The sequence below is a fragment of the Sciurus carolinensis genome, chromosome 13 (genome assembly GCF_902686445.1).
Source record: "Sciurus carolinensis chromosome 13, mSciCar1.2, whole genome shotgun sequence".
Taxonomy (NCBI): domain Eukaryota; kingdom Metazoa; phylum Chordata; class Mammalia; order Rodentia; family Sciuridae; genus Sciurus; species Sciurus carolinensis.
Genome location: NC_062225.1, coordinates 3,983,473 through 4,003,390, shown reverse-complemented (window position 1 = coordinate 4,003,390; position 19,918 = coordinate 3,983,473). Strand labels below are relative to the sequence as shown.

At 46.1% G+C, this 19,918-nt stretch overlaps 1 protein-coding gene and 1 non-coding gene across 3 annotated transcripts in view; one reads left to right on the top strand and one right to left on the bottom strand.

The window, feature by feature from the left end:
• The first annotated feature begins 5,888 nt into the window (after positions 1-5,888).
• The window catches only part of Tmem87b (transmembrane protein 87B), a 49,259-nt gene continuing 35,229 nt past the window's right edge, over positions 5,889-19,918 (top strand). For both annotated transcript variants that reach the window (XM_047522370.1, XM_047522369.1), the window contains exons 1-8: positions 5,889-6,229; positions 8,143-8,203; positions 10,264-10,355; positions 13,064-13,189; positions 14,150-14,200; positions 15,609-15,699; positions 17,741-17,802; positions 18,037-18,220. In XM_047522370.1, coding sequence (XP_047378326.1) covers positions 6,104-6,229; positions 8,143-8,203; positions 10,264-10,355; positions 13,064-13,189; positions 14,150-14,200; positions 15,609-15,699; positions 17,741-17,802; positions 18,037-18,220 — 793 coding nt within the window. In that variant the 5' untranslated portion in view covers positions 5,889-6,103. The remainder of the gene's footprint in view (positions 6,230-8,142; positions 8,204-10,263; positions 10,356-13,063; positions 13,190-14,149; positions 14,201-15,608; positions 15,700-17,740; positions 17,803-18,036; positions 18,221-19,918) is intronic.
• Trnaa-ugc (transfer RNA alanine (anticodon UGC)) lies at positions 17,558-17,631 on the bottom strand. Its single transcript has one exon. It is a non-coding gene; the product is annotated as a tRNA-Ala (tRNA).

Sequence of the window (19,918 nt, the reverse complement as noted above, 5' to 3'; positions counted from 1 at the left end):
CAGTGGTAGAGCACTTGCCCCACATGTGCGAGGTACTCGGTTGGATTCTCAGCACCACATAAAAATAAATGAATGAAATAAAGGTCTATCAACATCTAAAAAAAAGTTTAAAAAAAGTTAAACCAAGTTACTACAGGACTCAGCAATTCACTTATAGATATGTATCCAAAAAAAATCAAAAATTGTGCTAAAAACAGAAACTTGCACACACATGTTCCTACCAGCACTAGGAACTAAAAGCTGAAAGATGGAAAGAAGCTATCGTTTGTTTGAATTTAAAAAAAAGTGACACACACACACACACACACACACACACACACTGGAATATTATTCAGCCTTAAAAAGGAAGGAAATTCTGACATATGCTACAACATGGATGCAGCTTGAAGATATTATGCTGAATTAAAGAAGCCACTCACAGCAGGATAAACACTCTATGATTCCACTCACTTGAGGTTCCTAGAGCAATCGGATTCATAGAGAGCAGAAAGGTTGCCAGGGACTGGAGCTGCCAGGAATGGGGAACTAGTGTTTAGTGGGTCCCGAGTTTTGATCAGGAAAGATGAAAAGGTCCTGGGAAGGACAGTGGTGATAGTGGCGACACAATGTGTGAACCCTTAATGCCATATAACCACGCCTTTAAAAATGGCCAAAAGGGTAAATTTTATGTTGGGCATATTATGCCACATAAGAAAGGATGAGCGTATGGTATGTGAATTATATCTTCATTCATTATCCAAATGACTTAACTACAATGTACTAACAGCACAAAGGGAAAACCTGAGAGGATCTCAGTAGATACAGAAAAAAACGGCAGAAATCAAACATTCGTGACAAAACTCTCAGAAAACTAGGTGTGCTTGTTTGACAGTGATTTCCTTGAATACCAGGAGATGAAAGAAACAAACAAAACTGAAAATAAACAACAACAAAAAGTGTGGAGAGTGGTGACAGAGGATGGGAGAGCAGAGACTGAGATTGGGGGTCTCTGGTGACCTCAAGGCTGTGGCATGCCCTGTGCCTGGGAATGTTCCTGTGCAAGGGCACAGGACGCTCAGCTGCTGTGGCAGTGCCCTGCGTGAGGAGGCTCTGCAGGAGTCCTATCAGCTCCGACCTTGAGCTCAGGCACGCAGCTCCCGGGAAGGAAGGGACTCTTATGCTAGACAGCCACATAGCTCACCAGGTCCATGGTTCCTGCCCGCCTTAGTGTAACTTTAAACAATGGACTTTCTTGAGAGCTACACAAAGCTCCTCATATTGCACTTTGCAACTGTGAATTGCAACTATGAAAAGCTACATAGATGTCCTAGTTTCTCTCACGTTCCTGGACACAAAGAATAATGGTTGCATAGTCTTTAACCTGATAATGAGACATATATAAATAAAGATGGCTGCGCGCACCTCTTCAGATCTGCATCTCCATCAGAGGGCAGAGCTCCACCTGAACTCGGCTTAATCTTCAAGACCTGTGTCTGTGAATCTTTATTTTCCCATTCCCCTTGCCCTCTTACCTTCCCCTCTTGATATTGGTCGCAAAAAAAAAAAAAAAGAAAAAAAAAGAAAAGAAAAGAAAAGAAGAAAAAAGAAAATGCAAAAAACGAAACCCAACCACCTCCCTCAGTCTTGGAGAGGGGCTCTGGGAGGCCCTCCATGCACGCGTAGCAGGGCTCCCTCTGAGACCAGGCGCGGCCAGAAGCCTAAGGCCTCAGTCTTTCCTAAGAGTGCATTTTCCCTGGGTGTGTGCAAGGCTTTCCAGGTTCCTCCTACTCTGCTGCTTCTGGGTGTCCTAATTTCCCAAAGAATCACATCGCTTCTCACTCAACCTTTGACAGTGTCAGTGTGCCTCTGTCCCAGGTGTGTGGGTCTGCAATCACCTTGAAGATTTTTGCCTGAGTTAGGAAAAACAAAGAAGAGCACCTATGTTAGTCCCTAAGGCACCCAAGTCAGACTAGAACCCACATACCCGGTGGCATATGTAAGGTCTGCTCCACGCCTGCTGGTTTGGGGGAAGGAACTGAGCACCCAACTTCTGCAGTTTAAAAACACAGACTGCTGCTGCCCCAGGGCAGGGGCTGGGTGGGGCCAGGAACATCATTACGGAGCCGGAGCCCCAACCACGCTGAAGGTGCCTGTTCCCTGGGTGAGCAGTTTCTTGGTTTCTGTGACCTTTTGACACTTTGTAGAGTACCTGGCTCAGACAGTCCTGCTCGTTTTCAGGGTTCTGTGGGGTTCTGTGGGGGAGCAAGACCTTGGAGCATCCTGGTCTGCAGCTTGCTGACATCACTGCCTCCTCTGGCTTTGAAAGATAATCGTTCTGGGTATAGAATTGGAGGCTGAAAGACAAACTTCTGTCAGTGCTTTAAAGATCCACGCCCCCAACCCTGCCGCTGTCTTCTCGTTTACATTATTTCAGAGAAGAAATTGGTGTCATTCTTAGTTTTTATGTTTTCTTTGTACCTAACACGTTCTTTCCTCCATCCCTAAACATTTATTTTTTTGCTGATTTGTGCAATGTGCTTATCATGTTCCTTAATGTTGTTTTATTCATGTTTACTTTATTTGACTTCGACTGATCTTGGATCTATGTTTTTATACTTTTCAGTAAGTTTGGGAACATTTCAACCATTCTTCAAGTATTTTTATCACTCCGCTCTTTTGTGGATCCAATTATACATGTTTTAGACTACCTGAATACTTGATGAGAGTATTAAAAAAAAAGTGTTAACTTTTCCCCCAAGATTTTGGTTAGTTTCTTCTCTCTCTCTCTATTTTTTTTTTTAAACTGGGGATTGAACCCAGAAGCACCTTACCACTGAGCTACATCCTCAGTCCTTTTTATTATTTATTTTGAGACGAGGTCTCTTTAAATTGCTGAGGCTGACCTGGAATTTGCCATCTTCTTGAACTCTCAGCTCTGTCTTCTCAGAGTCTTCAAGGCTCTGGATTCTTCTTCCTGGTGCTGTGGTCTGAAATTCTCTCAATCCAGTAAGCCAGGGCACTCATAGGACTCAAAAAGAATTTCTCCCTCCTGATGGATAACCATCTTTCGTTACCTGAAGTCCAGGGCCTGAACACTATTATTTTTTTGTATTTGGTCTGGTTCATTGTTGTTCTTTTAGTCAGGAGGGTAAACGTGGTCCCTATTACTTCATCTACCACAAGTCTTTAATGCACTTATTTCCAAATAGTCTTGTTTGAAAGTACTGGGGATTAGGATGTCAACACATGAATGTGGGGGGCAGGGAGAGGACACCGTCCCACCCGTAGCCTCCTCTTCTGGTGTTTTCTACACTTCCAAATAAACTACTTCCACTCCAGTCCTTATTTCAGGGACTGCTTCTGATGAAGGAAGTCACTAAAAAATTAGGATTAAGAAAAATAACCAAATTGCTTCTAGAACACTAATATCCACAATGGATCACTTTACTCTCTGCTGTGTACATGAACTCTGTCCTGTGAGTCCCCCCGCCTCCCAGTCATGGCAGAATCCTCTTACCTGAGCAGTGCCCTGGATGTAGTAGATACCAAATGCTGCTTGATTTGTTTAAATAAATAGTGTTAGTTCTAATCTTCCTCAGAAATGAAGTTATAGAATAGACGCAAATCAAAATGACAAATAAAGTCATTGCTCTTCAATATTGTAAAATCCCTGCTGAGTCTGTTACCAGCAATCTATGCAATCATGCAATACCTAGCACCAGTAAGGTGCACAAGATTTTCAAAGTAAATTGTTTTATTTCTTCATTTTTGGTACTGGGGATTGAACCCACTTAACCACTGGGCCACATGCCCAGGTCTTTTTATATTTTATTTCAAGACAGGGTCTCACTGAATTGCTTAGGGCCTTGCTAAGTTGCTTAGGCTAGCTTTGAACTCACGATCTTCCTGTCTCAGTCTCCTGAGTCGCTGGGATTACAGGCATGTGTCACTGGGACCAGCTCAAATAAATTAGTGTTTTAATGGCTTAAAGTAGAGGTTTTCACTGTAGTGTGGGATATTGATAGTGGGGGAAGGAGGTGGGCAGGGACAAAGGATATGAGAACTCTGTACATTTCCCTCAATTTTGCTTTAAACCTAAAAGTGCTTGAGAAATGAAATTTATTAATTTTAAAAATAAATAAATAAGAGATGCATACAGCAACCCCACTTGAAGTTAGTAGTTGAAAACTAGATTTAAAAGGGGAAAATACAACTTTATACAAAATTACATCAATCTGCTAGTGCCACCTCCTGATGAGAACTGGCTATTGTTCTAGAAACAATTTCAGTGCTGGGGAATTTAGATGGTTGCTCTCTGTATGAGGATATCATAAATAAAAGATTGACACAATAGGAAAATATTTATGGATGTTATTATAAGCTGTGCAAGAACAGGAAATATCAGAAATACAGTCTTCAGGTCTGTACATGTATGTCTTAAGCCTAAACTAAAATCAGAGATTTTTGATGTAGAGGAAAAAAGTTAAATGAAGTATTTAAATGGTGCTTTATGTAATAATCTTTCAAAATTTCTCCTAAACCTAAATTAAAGCAAAATAGTAAAAGTCAAAGTCAAATGTATAGGACTGGGGTTGTGGCTCGGTGGTAGATGATTTACCTCACATGTCCTGAGGCTCTGGGTTCCACCCTCAGCACTGCACATAAATAAATGAATAAAATAAAGGTCCATCCACAACTAAAACAAATTTAAAAACCGAATGCATGGCTTTCCTGAGTTCTGCCACCTTTCTCCCTGAGTTTTCACCTCTTAATCTTTGTTGCTTACTCACAACTGCTATCATGTTCTTAATGTCTTTCAACTCATATTAGGTCGTAGTTTTCAGTTCTTCGGTGGGCAAGGTTTTTGGACATGCTTTCATTTTTCTGAAGGGATGTATTCTGCTCCAAATTATTTTTTTACTGTAATTTTCTATGTATAACTTTACTATTGCTTATCTTATGTGAAACTAGTTTTCCTGAACGTTCATGAACTGCTGAGCTGAACGCGTTCTCCAGCCTCACTCTGTCATGCTTTAAGGGCCTTGAGTTTGCTCAGGTCTCTTGGCAGGTAATTACTGAGCATGACTCTGAATCTCAAAATTACTGAGAAGGATTTGGGTGACTCGTAAGGCAGTCAATGCTTCTTGACAACAAACAGATGCCACTTCACGGAAACGACAATAGTAGTCCAGGATTCTATCATCCCGCAGGATATTACTTACATCTGGTAATGTATGAGCTAGTTCTCACTGACGCCAAGGCAAGTATTCCGTTTTCACAGAAATGCCAGGCAAGGTGCACAATAAGGCAGTAGTTGTCAGCCCTACCCTGAAACTTTGTTCTGAAAATTACTGACTGGGTTATCCACACCAGTGCTCGCAACACACTGCCTCGTGTGCAACCGGCCCCGGCCTCAAAGCAACTAGCCGGTACTTCCTATAGAAATTTCCACAAGGGTTTGTTTGCCTAGAGCTGAGAGTCTGCGTAGAGGCAGGGGTTCAGGGTACAGGGTGCAAAAAACTGAGCCACGGAGCGGAGCTTCAGCCCACACTCCACCCACAGCCGTCCGCCGCCTGCGGTCCCCGGCGGGCTCCGCCTCCAGGCTGGCTCCGCCTCTACGCCCCGGCCCTGTCCGCGCCCCCATTACCGTTCCCGCCAATGCGCCCCGCCAGCACACCTATCCACGCCCACGCCCCGCCCCGCACCACGCCTCATCCACGCCGCTGCACTGCCTGGTCCCGCCCCCGCCCCGTCCCGCCGCCTGGCCCCGCCCCCACATTTCGGCCCTCCTCCCGCCGGGCCCCGCCCCACACCACGCTCCCGCCCCGCCCCACGTCTCATCCACGCCGCTGCACCGCCTGGCCCCGCCCCCGCCCCGCCCCACATCCACACCGCCTCCCGCCCCGCCCGTCCGCTCCGGCCGGCCTGAGCCCTCCTCCCCGCTCTTCCGAGCTGCCCCGGTCCTCGCGCTGGCCCGGCCTCGCTCCCCGGGCTCGCACCGCGCTTCCCCGCGTCCGGGCCCGACTTCCTCGCCGCGGGCCCACCCGCTGGGGGCGGAGCTGCGGCAGGTGCGGGCGCGGGGCGTGGCGTGCGTCCCGGGCGCCAGGTGCGCCCCCGCGCCAAGATGGCCGCCCGCCGCCCTCCCGCCGCGGCCCCGCTGCTGCGCGCCGCCCTCTGCCTGCTGTGCTGCGCCCCGGCGGCCGTGCGCGCCGTCCCGGAGCTCGGGCTCTGGACCCAGACGGTCGACGACGTAAGTGGGCTGTGGGGGCCCCGCGGCCTGCGCTGGCCCCGTGCCGCCCGGCCCGGGCTCGGGAAGGGCAGGCTGGCCGTGCTGGCGGCCGTCCCTGCCCAGCGCCCCCGCTGGCCGCGAGGACCTCGTCCCGAGGCCGGGCCCGCGCTGCGGCAGGACCGCGTCCTGGGTTCTTCAGTTACGAGCGCGCCCCGCGCCCCGTGGCGGCTCGACCCCTCCCGGCCGAGGCAGCCGCAGGTCCCGGGCAGAGGCTGCTGCGGGGCGTTCCAGCCTCTCCGTTCCGAGCCAGCCGAGCACGTTGGCCGCCGCCGTGGCGCGCCTCCCCAGCAGTCCTGTCAGTTCCGGGACTGAGCGTCCGAGGCGGGGCGGGCCGGGAGTGGCGAGCCGGGAACGCAGTCTTAGGAAGGGTGGGTGGAAGCGCTTCCCGACCCGGACACGCTTTGTGAGAAATTGGCATGTAGTTAGAGGAGGTGATGTGGGAGGAAAGCAGGGGTAGAATTATGGAAAATCTTGCAAAAGAGACAGGAAGTCGGGAGGAAGCATTATCTTCTCTAGGGTTCAATGACTCATCCAGCTGTTTGTGACCAGTATTTTCCACATGCATTGAAATGACGTCCCGCTAAAGATGAAATTTACGTTTTCATTTCTTCACCCCCCGCAAAAAAATGTACAAAAGCTACACAGAGGAACAAATAGGGGTATTTTTCTGTTTCTTTCAGACCCAGTGCAGCTAAATTTCTTGCAGGGTTCTTCTAAGTTGATGCCCTGTGTCGGGCACCTCTATGTAATCTGCACTTTTTAATTTCTCTGAACAATAAAAAACAAAATTTAGTGAACCACACTTATGGTTTTTTGCTGTTCCTATAGTGGATGCAATTAAGTGTCATAAACTGAAGCAAATCAACTGTGAACGCACTGTTGGTCTACTTGAGCATATCTGTAAAGATATTTGCCTGTGTGTTGGATGGTGAGAATCCAAAGGCCACAGGGGAAGCGTGACTTGGGTTCATGAAGAGAAGTTTTGTTTCTTGGCTGCCACATAACAGTCAGGCTAACTTTATTCTTGTGTTACTGGCTAGTAATGGCCTTTAAGAGCCATCTTTGCAAAAAGTGGGCTGATTTTTTTTCCCCCCATTTCAGATGGTCAGAACTCTCCCTTCAGAACAGGAAGAGAGGGACTTTCTTTGATTTGTACTGCAAATCCATCAAGAAATGGTTCTTTTGATTAAGTTTAGCAAATAGCTCAAGTGAGCACCACAGTGTGCCTTGCACTAGACTGGTCATTGCTGTTGCAAAAATGAATTTCAGACACAGCCCCATCTCTTAAGCTCACACAGTCGTAGGGACAACTGATTCATGAGTGGATAATTATGTACATGGCAGCACAGCTGGGTTGGGAGCAGAGAGGGAACTGACCCAGCCCCTTTTTCTGGACGAGATGCTTGTCCAGTCTCAAAGGATGAGTAGGTATTTCCTTGGTCAGCAAAGGTGGGGAGCAAAGCAGCAGCGCTGTGAGCAGGCCCTGATGGTGCAGAGGTGGATGGAGTTCTAGGTTTTTCACAGTGAAAAACCTAGCATCTGGGAGGGAGGTGCTTTATCAAAACTACATTCACTTTGAAACCAAGCCAGCAGTGTGCAGTTGCAGAGGCCCTTCACGGCGTGTCCCAGAGCACTAACTGTGCAGTGCCCCCTCTGCCAACCTGTTGTGCCCTGGCCCCAGCTGGACACTTCTGATCTTCACCCATGGCAAGTGCAGAATAGATATTCTGGACAGGATTTTAAGCAAGTGAGTGATGTGATCAGACTTGTATTTTAAGAGAGATTCCCTCTGGTCAGAGGAGTTCAAGGATCAGAGAACCTAAACAATAGAGAAAAAAATTGTAACCCAATCTTTCTGTTTGTTTTTATTTTAGAAATCAGGACCTTTGATATTTAGGAAAACTATGTTTAATTCCACTGAGATCAAGTTTTCTGGTAAGCATAATTCAATAATATACTAATATAAACATCATCTATATTATTAATTCATTGATTTAATGTAAACTAATGTGAGGAGGAAATTGAAGGGCAGGACAGAGGGGACACTGCTGGGGTTCAGCAGACACCCAGTGGCTGCGTCCAGCAGCACTGCTGGAACAGAGGCCCTCCTGGGCCACGACTTGCTGTGAGGCGGCTGGTCCACGTGAAGGAAGCCTCCACCTGTCCGGTGCCACGCTCAGGCAGCCTCTGTCACACTGCATGTCAGGAAGGAGTGAGCCCTCAGCACACGTCCCGCTGCAGCTGGTCCTTGTTACAAGTGCGCAGTGGGCAGTCTAGCTCGTGCACTGACACCAGGAGTGTGGGAAGGGATGGCAGGCAGTTCTGTGTTCTCACAGGACCCAGTTTTAGCACCTGCAGAGCTCGGCAGTGGTCTTCACTCTTAGATGTGTTCTTGCTGGTATGGGTATCAGACATCTGGCTCTCTCAGGTGACCCCTCTTCTGCTACCCTGGTTAAGATGCAGTCATGTGGAGCATGTGTTGAACATATCTCCATGTAGTTTACCATCTGTCTACCTTAGTGTATCTAGAAAAAGCATTTGAAAAATTTGTCAGGCACTGTGGCACACGCCTGTAATCCCAGTGTCCGGGAGGCTGATGCAAGAGGATCACGAGTTCAAAGCTAGCCTCAGCAAAAGTGAAGTCCTAAGCAACTCAGACCCTATCTCTAAATAAAATACAAAATAGGGCTAGGGGTGTGGCTCAGTGGTCAAGTACCCCTGAGTTCAATCCCCAGTACCCACCCCCACAAGAAAGAAAAGATTCAACACCCATTCATGATGAAAGCTCTCAGAAAACTTCTTCAACCTGATGAAGGGCATCTATGAGAAGCCTTAGCTAGCATGATACTGTCAGTTTAATCCCAAATTCCATGGAGGCTCTTCTACAGAAAGTAACTGTTTCTAAAAGTTATATAAAAATACAGAAGACCTGGGATGGCCAACACAGTTTTGTAAAAGAACAAGGTTGAAGGACTTTTATTATCTGATTTCAAAACTTACATAAAACCATAGGCGCATAGTGTGGTTCTGGACGAGGAATAGCCATGTAGGTGGGACAGTGAAACAGACTGGAGAGCCCAGAAGCAGCCCACACAGGCGAGTTGCTCTCCAAGGTGCAGGGTCACTCCTAGGAGAAAGGGCGTCTGGTTAACCGCTGCTGTGGAAGCAGGCGGACATCCGTGTGGGAAAGGCCGCGCAGCTCTTCGGACTCCACACCCATCTCTCCCGCCAGGGTTTCCGCACAAGCTAGATCTCTCCATTCAGTGCTTGGGTTTGAGTATTCTTTTGCTTTCCTCCAGTACACTGGGTTCCTTTCTGTCTCATTCCCCCTCAACAGCCCATGCTGTCCTTGACCTCGAGCTTGTGAAACACTGTCATGTGCTCCTTCGCTTGTCCCTCATCTTTGTCCTGAGGACTGACTCATCCATGCTGCACTGTATGTCTGGTCTTCATGTAGGTGGTGGGTGCTGTGCATTGTACTCTTGAGAGCTGCATGAGGTCGTAGTCCTGTAACACCTTTGTTCAAGGTCATGTGGGTTCGTTTAATCCTTTCCAGTTCAAAACTTCTTTAGGGTGCACCTGGAGTAGCCTTCACTCCATGGCTGGCTTCGCATCACTTGTAAGGTGTGGTCTTGCTGTGCCTGTCCTGACTCTTGATGTGTTTAATTCAAACGTTCCCAGCTCTGAGAGCGCTGAGAATTGCGGGCGTCTCCCTGGGCATGAGCAAGCTGCCCTCCGCCAGAGCACCAGGGACTTCACTGTGCGTGTCCTGCACTCTTCCTTGGAGCCGCCATCTCTGGTTGCAGTGATAGTGAGGTAGCAGCTTTCCGTTAGCGGTGATAGTTCAGTGAACGTGCCTGTGACTTCGCAGTGACTTCCTGGGGAAAGCAGTGTCTCACTCGTTGTTATTCTAAAGTAGCCCATTTTAGATTGTGCTCTCAAAGGCTGGAAGACTGTGTTATTAATATAAAATGAACCTCTCTTTTTCTAAACAGTTAAGTCGTTCAGGTGTCTCAAGCCCGTGAAGTTCACTGTAGAGTGGACCTTGAAGTACCACACCTGCCACAGCGAATACCCTGAGCTGGAGGTAAGTGGGGCTGGCCCCGCAAGCGGAGCTGGGAGGTCCCGTCTCTGCGTCCTAAATAAGCTTGCATCTCTGAAAAAGCTATGAAGGAAACATTTTTAGTGTAAAGATTTATTAGCTGTTCAGAGCAAGGCCAGAAAGAGAGGGTAATTTCAAAAGTGCCCCAGGGTAATGTCGGGCTCAAGCAGCGGGTCAGAGTGTGCTTTCTGAGGTGATTCTACACCTCGGGTTTCCGTCAGCAAAAACTGAAGTTAGACTCGTCGGGGCCATTGGTAGAGGGACTGTGGGTTACATACAAATGAGAATCAGCCGACATTTGAGAAAGAAATTTTAAGTTCTGCTTCATTTAAAATACTACCTGTAGGGAACCTAGAGCTATTGTGAGAAAAGTGGGCTTAGTGAGATCCAGTGATCCCGGAGGAAGACGAGGAGGAGAAAGGAAGCGGGGAGGGCCAGAGGGAGGGAGGCAGGGCAGGAAGAGGCCCACTCAGGAAGGCCGCCATGCCTGGCTATCCCTCTGAGGGTACTGGACCCTGGGTCTCCTTGAGGAGGGCTCCTGAGTGGCTCTCCCAATGGTCGCCTAGAGTCATTTCATTTCAGCTTCATTTTCGTTTTCCGTGTCTGATTGACTTCTGTCCTGGGTAATGCATGGGTTTCCATGGTTTATTTGTAGTCTCTTTTCATTTGGAATAAAAAATGTCCTTTTCCTCAAATACTGCCTTTTTTACTTTATCCCCAAATATTTTATCCCTTCCCAGTAAACTCTTTTGAGTGTATGTTTCTTAGAACAGGTGTTCACGTAGATCACGCAGTGTGATGATTGAGTTTGGAGAGGTAACGTGGATGCAGAGCCACGTAAGGTAGCATTAGACCTTATTTGCATTTCACTCCTGTCATTGATTGTCTTTGATGGATGGGGGAGAGGCAGGGACAAACTGAGTCCAGGATCACAGTGACCATCCTTCCTTGTTTTTTAATTGCTGATAATCTAGAATGACATTTTATTTTTGAAGCATATGAATGTATTTAATTACAAAATATCCCTCAGTTTGCATATTTCTGTTACTACTTTACCGGATTCAGGTTGTATACTTGTGCCAAGAATGCCACAGAATCTTTTGTCCACTTTTGGTGTTGTTATTTGGTCAGTTGATTAAGGACATACCTGCCAGGCTTCTCTACTGTAAAGTTACTATCTTTCTCTTTGTTATTAACAATTTATAGGGATACATTTTTCTTTTGGTGGTTCTGGGGTGCTTTACTACTGAGCTACACTCCCAGCCCTTTTTTAAATTTGATTTTGAGACAGAGTCCCTCTAAATTGCCCAGGCTGACTTCAAACTTGTGATCCTCCTGTCTCAGCCTCACAAGTGACTGGAATTACAGGCATATACCAAAGCACCTGACTGGGAAAATAACTTTGACACTGTAAATACCCTGTCTTTTCATCAAACATCTATCATTTACTTGAGCATCTTTTCAGGATTCTTGCCTGAGGAGTCGGTTGTTACTGTAGAATTGCTGAGTCATGATTTTCTGACTTTGTATCTTCTGTATTTTTATCATTCTGTACAGATGAGCTCTTCCCTGTGCTCTCTCTTTCTGTCAGTAACTCAGTCATCAGAATGTGCATATAGGTTATAATCTATTACTACTTTAATTTATTTGCTCAAATGAGCCTATACTTGGTGTTTGAGAGCTTTTTTTTTTTTTGGTACTGGGGATTGAACCCAGGAGTGTTTTCCACTGAGCTACATTCCCAGACCTTTTATGTTTTTTTAATTTGAGACAGGTCTTGATAAGTTGCTAAGGGGCTCACTAAATTTTTGAGGCTGGCCTCACACTTTGAATGCTTCTGCCTCCCTCTCTCAAGTCCTGGGATTTTAGGCGAGTACCACCGTGCCAGGTGAGGGCCAGGATTTTGATGACTGGGGGCTGCTGTGAGGAGCTTGATTGATGCATCTGTTCTAGGATGCAGGGAAGTCCGGCTGCTGATGTGTAAGCATCTCCTCTGTGTTCATTTGGGTTGTACCTTTGCTTTAGTAGCTGTTTGGTTTATCTTTCTTTGTAATTTAGTACTGTTTTCTTTGTAAAGTCTCTTAGACATAGGATAAAGTAGAAGGAGGCCCAGGACAAAGTATGCTCTAGTTTTCTATGAACTGTTTCTTTGTGGTGGTATCTTGATCACTTTTCTTACAAGCTTATTATTATACAAAAAATTCCATCAATATGTACAACTGTAATGTACTAATAAAAATTATGATTATAGTTCTGTGCAGTGTCATGCACCTATAATCCTAGCTACTTAGGAGGTGGAGGCAGGGGGGTTGCAAGTTCAAGACCAGCTTGGGCAATTTAGCAAGACTCTGTCTCAAAATAAAATACAAAGGGCTGGTGGTATAGCTCGATAGTAGAGCACTGAGACGCAGGGCTGCGGGTTCAATCCCAGTACTTACGTACAGAAACATTACATTTATGTCATGTACTGTTGTATCTGAACACATTGGAATGACTAAAATGTCATGAGGGATCTCAGTTATACTTAGAATTATGTTCAAAATTTCCATCTCTTTGGCATTTTATTTTACTGCATATTTCTAAGTATTCCAAACTGAATAAACTCTTGGTAGTATTTAGATATTAAGTGTTATTTATCTTCCAGGAAAAGAAGTATGGAAATAAATTATAACATGGAATTTTACCTTGTGTAGGAGATGTCCCAAAAACACGAACTGGAAGAAAACTTTTGTGCTTATTTGAAGAACATCAACTGCTGGACAACAAAAAATGAAAACTTAGATTGCAGCAGTGATTTACAGGTGTTTCCTGCGTTGAATGTGAGTGGCAGTCTGGCTGTGTTAAAGCAGAGTCTGCTTTATTTGTAGTAAATACAAATATCAACTCGAAGTCCTGTCAGTATTGTGACGAGGTACTTGATTGTTGGTTTTGGATCGTGTGTGGTCTCACAGAGTAAGGTGTTGTCATTTCTCTGCAACCCTTGCAGCAACATCCAGAGTCCGCTATGATCCACCATTTCAAATTTATCTACCATTGGTTCTTTCTACTGTCCTCAGTCCGTTGCCCTGTCTTTCTGTGAGAGGAGCCTCATCACGGTCCCCAGTGACCTCCATGCTGTCAGATCAGTGGTGCACTGGGGCCCAGTCGCTGCCTGTCAGCAACCTTCAGGACAGACACCGCTCCTCCTCATGCCCCGCTCCCGCAGCGCGTTAGAGGGCGAAATGTGATGGTAGTCTTCCCGGACCAGGAGGTGGCAGGGCGTTTTTGTTCTGGAAATTCTAAAGTGAAGATGAGCAATAAATCTTTGAAGGAGTTCTTTTTGAAATGCATGTAAGAGCTTAATAAATAGAAGTTCACATAAGTACACACCTGGGTGAATTTTCAAGAGCTGAACGCACCTTTGTATACCCAGATCAAGAGCACAGTATTTTAGTCTGCAGAACCCCCCTTTTTGTGTGTAGGTTACATGCAAGCACCATGCCATTTATATGAAGGCACATAGAGCCGTGGATTTTGGTGTCCACTGGGTGGGTGGTGAGGGTCCTGAACCAGTACCCCCAGTGGTAACCACTATCAAGCAGTAACTACACCATTAAGGAAGGATTTGTAAAAAGCAGAATTTTGTTACTCATTTTCCGAGGATGTTTGTTCTCTGATGTTCGGTTTTCAAATCTTTATTCTAACACATTTTTCTTATTTATTAAAATTACTTTTCCCTGTAGACATGCAGTAATATATAATGGGATCATTTTACTTCTTTTCTTTTTCCTTTTTTCCAGAACAAAGAACTAACAGGTGTGAGAAATGTTTCAAGTCAGGAAGGATCAGTGGTGAGCCATCTTACTTGTCTTTTAAATCAGATGTGTACAAGTCATAGTGAGATCGAGCAGAAAACGTGACAGACAGTCAGTTGGAGAATGATGACAGTGTTATTGAAATCAGAAGAAAGCGCCTGCGTGATCAGCACATGCTGCTCTATTTTTGTCTAAAAATCTCTTTACCGTTGTAATTTAAGGTCAACTTCTGTGCAGCCTTTCTTTTCTTGAAAAGTAAAATCCCACTTGTGATCGTGCAAGACTGCCTGGCAGTGGACTGCTGTCCCCACTAAGGCCCTAGAGACAGGAAGCTCAGTTGTCCGGGCTGGGCGTGTGGCTCAGTGGTGGGTGCGCACCCAGACGGTGCAGGGCCTGAGTCTAATTCCCAGGAGGAGAGTCGGAGAGACGGTGAATGCAGTGTGGTGGGGGTGGTATTTGGGGGAATTGCTAGACGTCTGCAGACGGAAGGAGTTGAGAGGGCGAGCTCGAGTTAGGGGTAGAGACTGAGGTTGGAGTTAGGAGAGCTGTGTGCTTTGTGCTGACTCCACATTTTAACCACCCTGAAGTGAAGCCTGCTCAGGAAGAGGCGGTCACTCCGGAGGGCAGGATAGACAATGCAGACTGCCTTGTGTAGCACAGTAGGAGGGGATGGGAACTTCTTGGGAAGGTGGACGGTGTCCAGTTGTGTGGGGCCGTCGGGAGGGCCCTGGTTACGACAGTGGGCGGTGCTGTTCCTTAGTGAGGCTGCTTAACTTGGAATCCATTAGCCTAGGTATGGTCGATCCTCACAGCAAGTGCAGATCAAAACTATTTTTAAAAGGAATTTTGTACCGAACACTGACAGACTTTTTTCTTGACATTTTTCTTAAACAATACAGAACAACTATTTGCATAGCACTTACATTATATTATATATTACATTTATATTAGGTATTGCAAATAATACAGAGATGATTTTTAAGCATACAGGAAGATGCGTAGATTATATGCAAACACCATGCCATTTTTTATAAGGGCTATATAGACCCATGGAATTTTGTGTCCCTTGGTTGGGGGTCCTGAACCAGTCCTGTGGATACTGAGGGATGACAGTACTTGGCCTGACTCATTTCGGACAATGTTATCTGACTTCCTCCTTCCTCAACTCAATTTTTAAAGAACACATTTAATTCAAACAATACTTGATAATATTAGAATAAAATATGCCTTTTTCTTCCCCTGTCTCTTTAAATCTGGGAGGATCATGGTTTAAAAAAAAAAAAGTCCGGCAGCCTAGCCTTCTCTGTTGTATCTGTTTGTGTTTTAAAAAGCGACCCAATTCAGTTACCAGAAAGTGTTTTGAAGTGTGCTGAGCAATCGTTCAGCCCTGTCTTACACAGTAGCTTGTTAAGAGTGACATCAGGGGTCTTGTTCCCTGTTTCAGGATGTGGTGGCCAGAACACAGAGAGATGGGTTTCACATCTTTATTGTTTCTATTAAAGCGGAGAAAGCAGATGCCAGCTGGAACTTGAACGGTATCGTTAAACTGCATGTGTGCCTCTTCACTGTCTGTCTTCTCTGTGGTCTTTGGAATCTCTGATCTAAATCTGCATTCCCTGTTAAAATATTTATTTCAGAATGGGATGTCTTTTGTCAGAAGTTTTTAGGATTTAAAATTTTATGCTTAATGCACATTTTTTAATGGATTGAAAATTTTATTGTTAACTGAAGACACTTTTTATAAAATGAGTTTTTCTTTAATTGACAAATAATTGCATATATTTCAGTTTTTTTTTTTTTTTTTTGGTGGCATTGGGGATTGAACTCAGGGATGCTCACCACCGAGCCACATCCCCAGCCCCCTTTTTATATTTTATTTAGAGACAGTGTCTCGCTGAGTTGCTTACAACCTTGCTAAGTTGCTGAGGCTGGCTTTGAACTCATGATCCTCCTGCTTTAGCCTCCCAAAGCCACTGGGATTACAGGCATGAGCCACTGCACCTGGCTATTTCAGATAAATTTTTAAAAAATTCAAACTTCATAGTGTAATATAAATTTTTCCATCCTGTCAGATCAGAAAAATCTCAACATGGAAATGGGTATGCAACCTTTAACAGTTGTCAGGGGTTTTAAATGTTTCTTATTTGAACACTTTTATTGTAAAGGATCTGTTTGCTAGATGTGGTGGCACACACGTGTAATCCCACCAACGTGGAGGCTGAGGCAGGAGAACTGTGGGTTCAAGCCCAGCCTGACCCCATGTCAAAAACCAAAACAGGCGGGGGACGTAGCTCAGTGGTAGAGTGCTTTCCTAGCCTGCGCAAGGCCCTGGTTCAGTGCCCAGTGCTGCCAAATACAAATACGTAAATGGAGGATCTGATCTGTCCGTAGCCTAGGAGTAGAAGTGACAGGTCCACCCGCTGTGGCCTCTGCAGTCTGGGACACCGCCTCTGCCCACGCCCACAGGGCCTCCTAAGCTGGTCCCCAGCAGAGCAGGCTCACAGTGCTCTTCTCCAGGAACAAATGCTTTCACTTCCCGGAATTACCCTGGCTGTCCTCTTCCAGGGTGGTGTCTGCTGGATCGCAGTGGTACCAATAGCCCGTGACGGCCCCGGGCACTCCACTGACTCCAGGGCCTTGCTGTGAGGTGCATCCCAGCCCACCACCCCTTCTTAATGTCACACGGTGGGGGGGGGGGGTGAATGTCACCAGCCCTTCGCCTCTTCCTGGGCGTCGTGCCTTCTCCCGGGCAGCAGTGGGCAGCGTTGGGCCTGTAGCTGGGAGCAGGACCTTGCCCAGCCTGTGTGTCTCGCCCTGTGCGTGGCGCTGTGCTCATCTCACAGAATTCAGCCCAGCGGCTTGAGTGGCTTGAGTTCAGCCGCTCATCCCTGCTGCATTCAGGGGGTCGGGCCTCAGTGAGTTCAGCCGTCGTGAGGGGCCAGTCGCAGGTCTGGTTTGGGACTAGAACTACCTTGCTTTCTGTGTGGGATCAGATTAGTACAAGTTAGAGGTGTCTTGCTTGATGATATTACATAATCAAACAGTTAACTGATTATCCATGCATCCGGTGTGTATAGGTGAAATTGAGCAGTCGTTGGCATGGTTTGTGTTCTGGAAGCATTTTGGAACTGAGCTTATGTTTGTTTATTTGTTGATTGATTGGTACTGGGGACTGAACCCAGGAGCATTTACCCATAGAGCCACATCCGCAGCACTTTTTAAATATTTTATTTAGCGACAGGGTCTTGCTGAGTTGCTTAGGACCTCGCTAAGTTGCTGAGGCTGGCTTTGAACTCTCAATCCTCTTGCCTCAGCCTCCTGAGCCACTGGGATACAGGCATGCGTCACTGTGCCTGGCTATTTTTCTTTTCTTATCTTTTCTTTTTTTTTTTTTTGCGGTACTGGGGATTGAACCCAGGGCCTTGTGCTTGCAAGGCAAACACTCTACCAACTAAGCTATATCCCCAGCCCCATTATTTTATATTTTTTATAATTGGTGCATGATTATGTTTTAAGACTTAAAACTGTTAACTAATTCTTTTATTTCTTCTCTGTCCCTACTGTCAACATCTCTAGTTTCTCTTTCAATGATGGGGCCTCATGGATATATCTCTGCATCAGATTGGCCTCTAATGATCGTGAGTATTTTTCATCTTTTTTCTTTTTGAAAAATGAATTTTGTGTGCTCATTGGGAAACAAAAATTTTAAGAGTGTGGGGGTTAACAATCATTGGTAGCTAATGCTTTGTCATACCCTCTATTTCTGGTTCCAAAGGGACTAGAAGGTGAATAATTGGATACTCAAATGTAGAAATGTCAACTTCCACATCGTCGGAAGGTTTAACTGACTGAAATTGTTTCTCTTCCTACAGTTTTACATGGTGATGTGTATTGTTTATATATTATATGGTATACTCTGGCTGACATGGTCTGCCTGTTACTGGAAAGATATATTAAGAATCCAGTTCTGGATTGCAGCTGTGATTTTCCTAGGAATGCTGGAAAAAGCAGTTTTTTATTCGGAATACCAAAACATCAACAGCACTGGACTGTCAAGTAAGTCTTGAGGGTCTCGTGCCTCTAGTACGACATAGCGTTGCCCCGCACCTGTGAGCAGAGCTATGGGAGTCCCCTCTGTGTGGGGCTTGGGAGGAGGAAAGAGGAGGGAAGCCAAGGAGAGGAGGCCGCTGTGGTCCCCGGCCTGGGCCAGCGCACCTTTTCATTTTCTGTTTTCCTTCTGGATAACTTTCCCTCCTGGAAAAAGGAAGATTCCCTTTCCCTAAGGTTCAGCTTAGATTAAAACAACCAAGTTCTGGGCAGGAGGACTTGAGAAGAGGCCCACCTTTGTACATAACCCCCTTTTCCATCAGTCTTTTCCCTTCTCTAAAAAAAGAGCAAAGGAAGTGTGACCATAGGGAGTGGAGTCAGCAGCCTCAAGGCGCCAGGCCTTCCCGCCTTTTCACTCCTGCAGGAGCCTCGTGATTCTGGTGGCCCATCACCGCATACACAGTGGGATGTGTAAGGCAGGGACAGCTTGTGTTAGGTGCCCCCCACCCTGTGCTCCAAAATGTACTTCTGAGTGACACCTACAAGCGATCCTGGTAGAGTTTTAAGGGACATCGTTATGTCTGCTGTTTATCAAGTATGCTCCAGGAGAAGAGGGTTGGAGCACAGGTGAAACATTCGTGGTAACATTGATAAGTGTCGAAGCTCAGCTATGGGTTCGTGGAAACTCGCTTACTGATTTAATCCCTGTTGGGGAATATTTGAAATTTGCCAAAATAAGGAGTTTCAAAGGTCTTGTAGAAAAGAATAAAGAAAGGGCGAGCATGCAGGGTGCATGGTGGAGTATAGCTGCTGTAGAAGCCTCTCTGGGTCAGTGGTGTGCACGCACGTGTGTGCACGTGTGCTCTAGATCCGTGATGAGGAGAGGGGTGGGTCTGCTGCCTTCGGTGAAGCATTGCTGAACGCAGTTCAGCTCCTTGCTGTCGTGTGGTCTGCACCTGGGTGAGGAGCAGCAGACAGAAATCTAGGAAGAGATCCTTGGGAATGGCAGGTCCTCTTGTGAATGGCACCAGGGGGCTTGGAAGAGAAGCCCTGTTCTGCTGTCAGCTTCTTCCACGAGTCCTGTCCTATAGCAGAGGTGCCTGAAAATCAGCCATGGGCTGGCATCCTTTCTGATGTTCCCAGGAGGGAATTCTGTAAGGTAAGCTGTCTGGCTCGCCTTGATCCTGGAAGGACAGATTTAAGCTACTAAGGGGTTAGGAAGCAGTGGCTGTTAGAGCCCAACACAGGTCCTCTGAGAATGGGTTCTGTCAGGCTGATTTATTTCTTCTGGGCAGTTAGATTGGCAGTTAAGAACATGTCATAGACTTAAGATAGCTAGATTTCTCCAGAGTATTTGGGGGGGTCTCTTGTGATTTCTTACAGACAAGACAGGAACGTGAGCTGAAAACTGGTTGCCAGAAGAGTTGCCAGAAGAGGTCAGGCAGACAGTCACCTATTAGTCTATTTATTGACTGACAGTTGCCTTTCAGTCAATTCTATTCAGTTTTGTCACATTCTGTTCAATTTTGTGGATGATGTGAGGCTGGCAGGAGTTATAATTACTTACGGGCCTTAAACAGACCCTTTCACCTGAAGATAAATGATGGGATGCAAAGAGATGGCATCCCGAATAGGAAAGTGGAATTTAGTGGGTAAGATCTTGAATGTGGGATTGAAGTTCAGATTGCAGAAATACAGGTACATGGT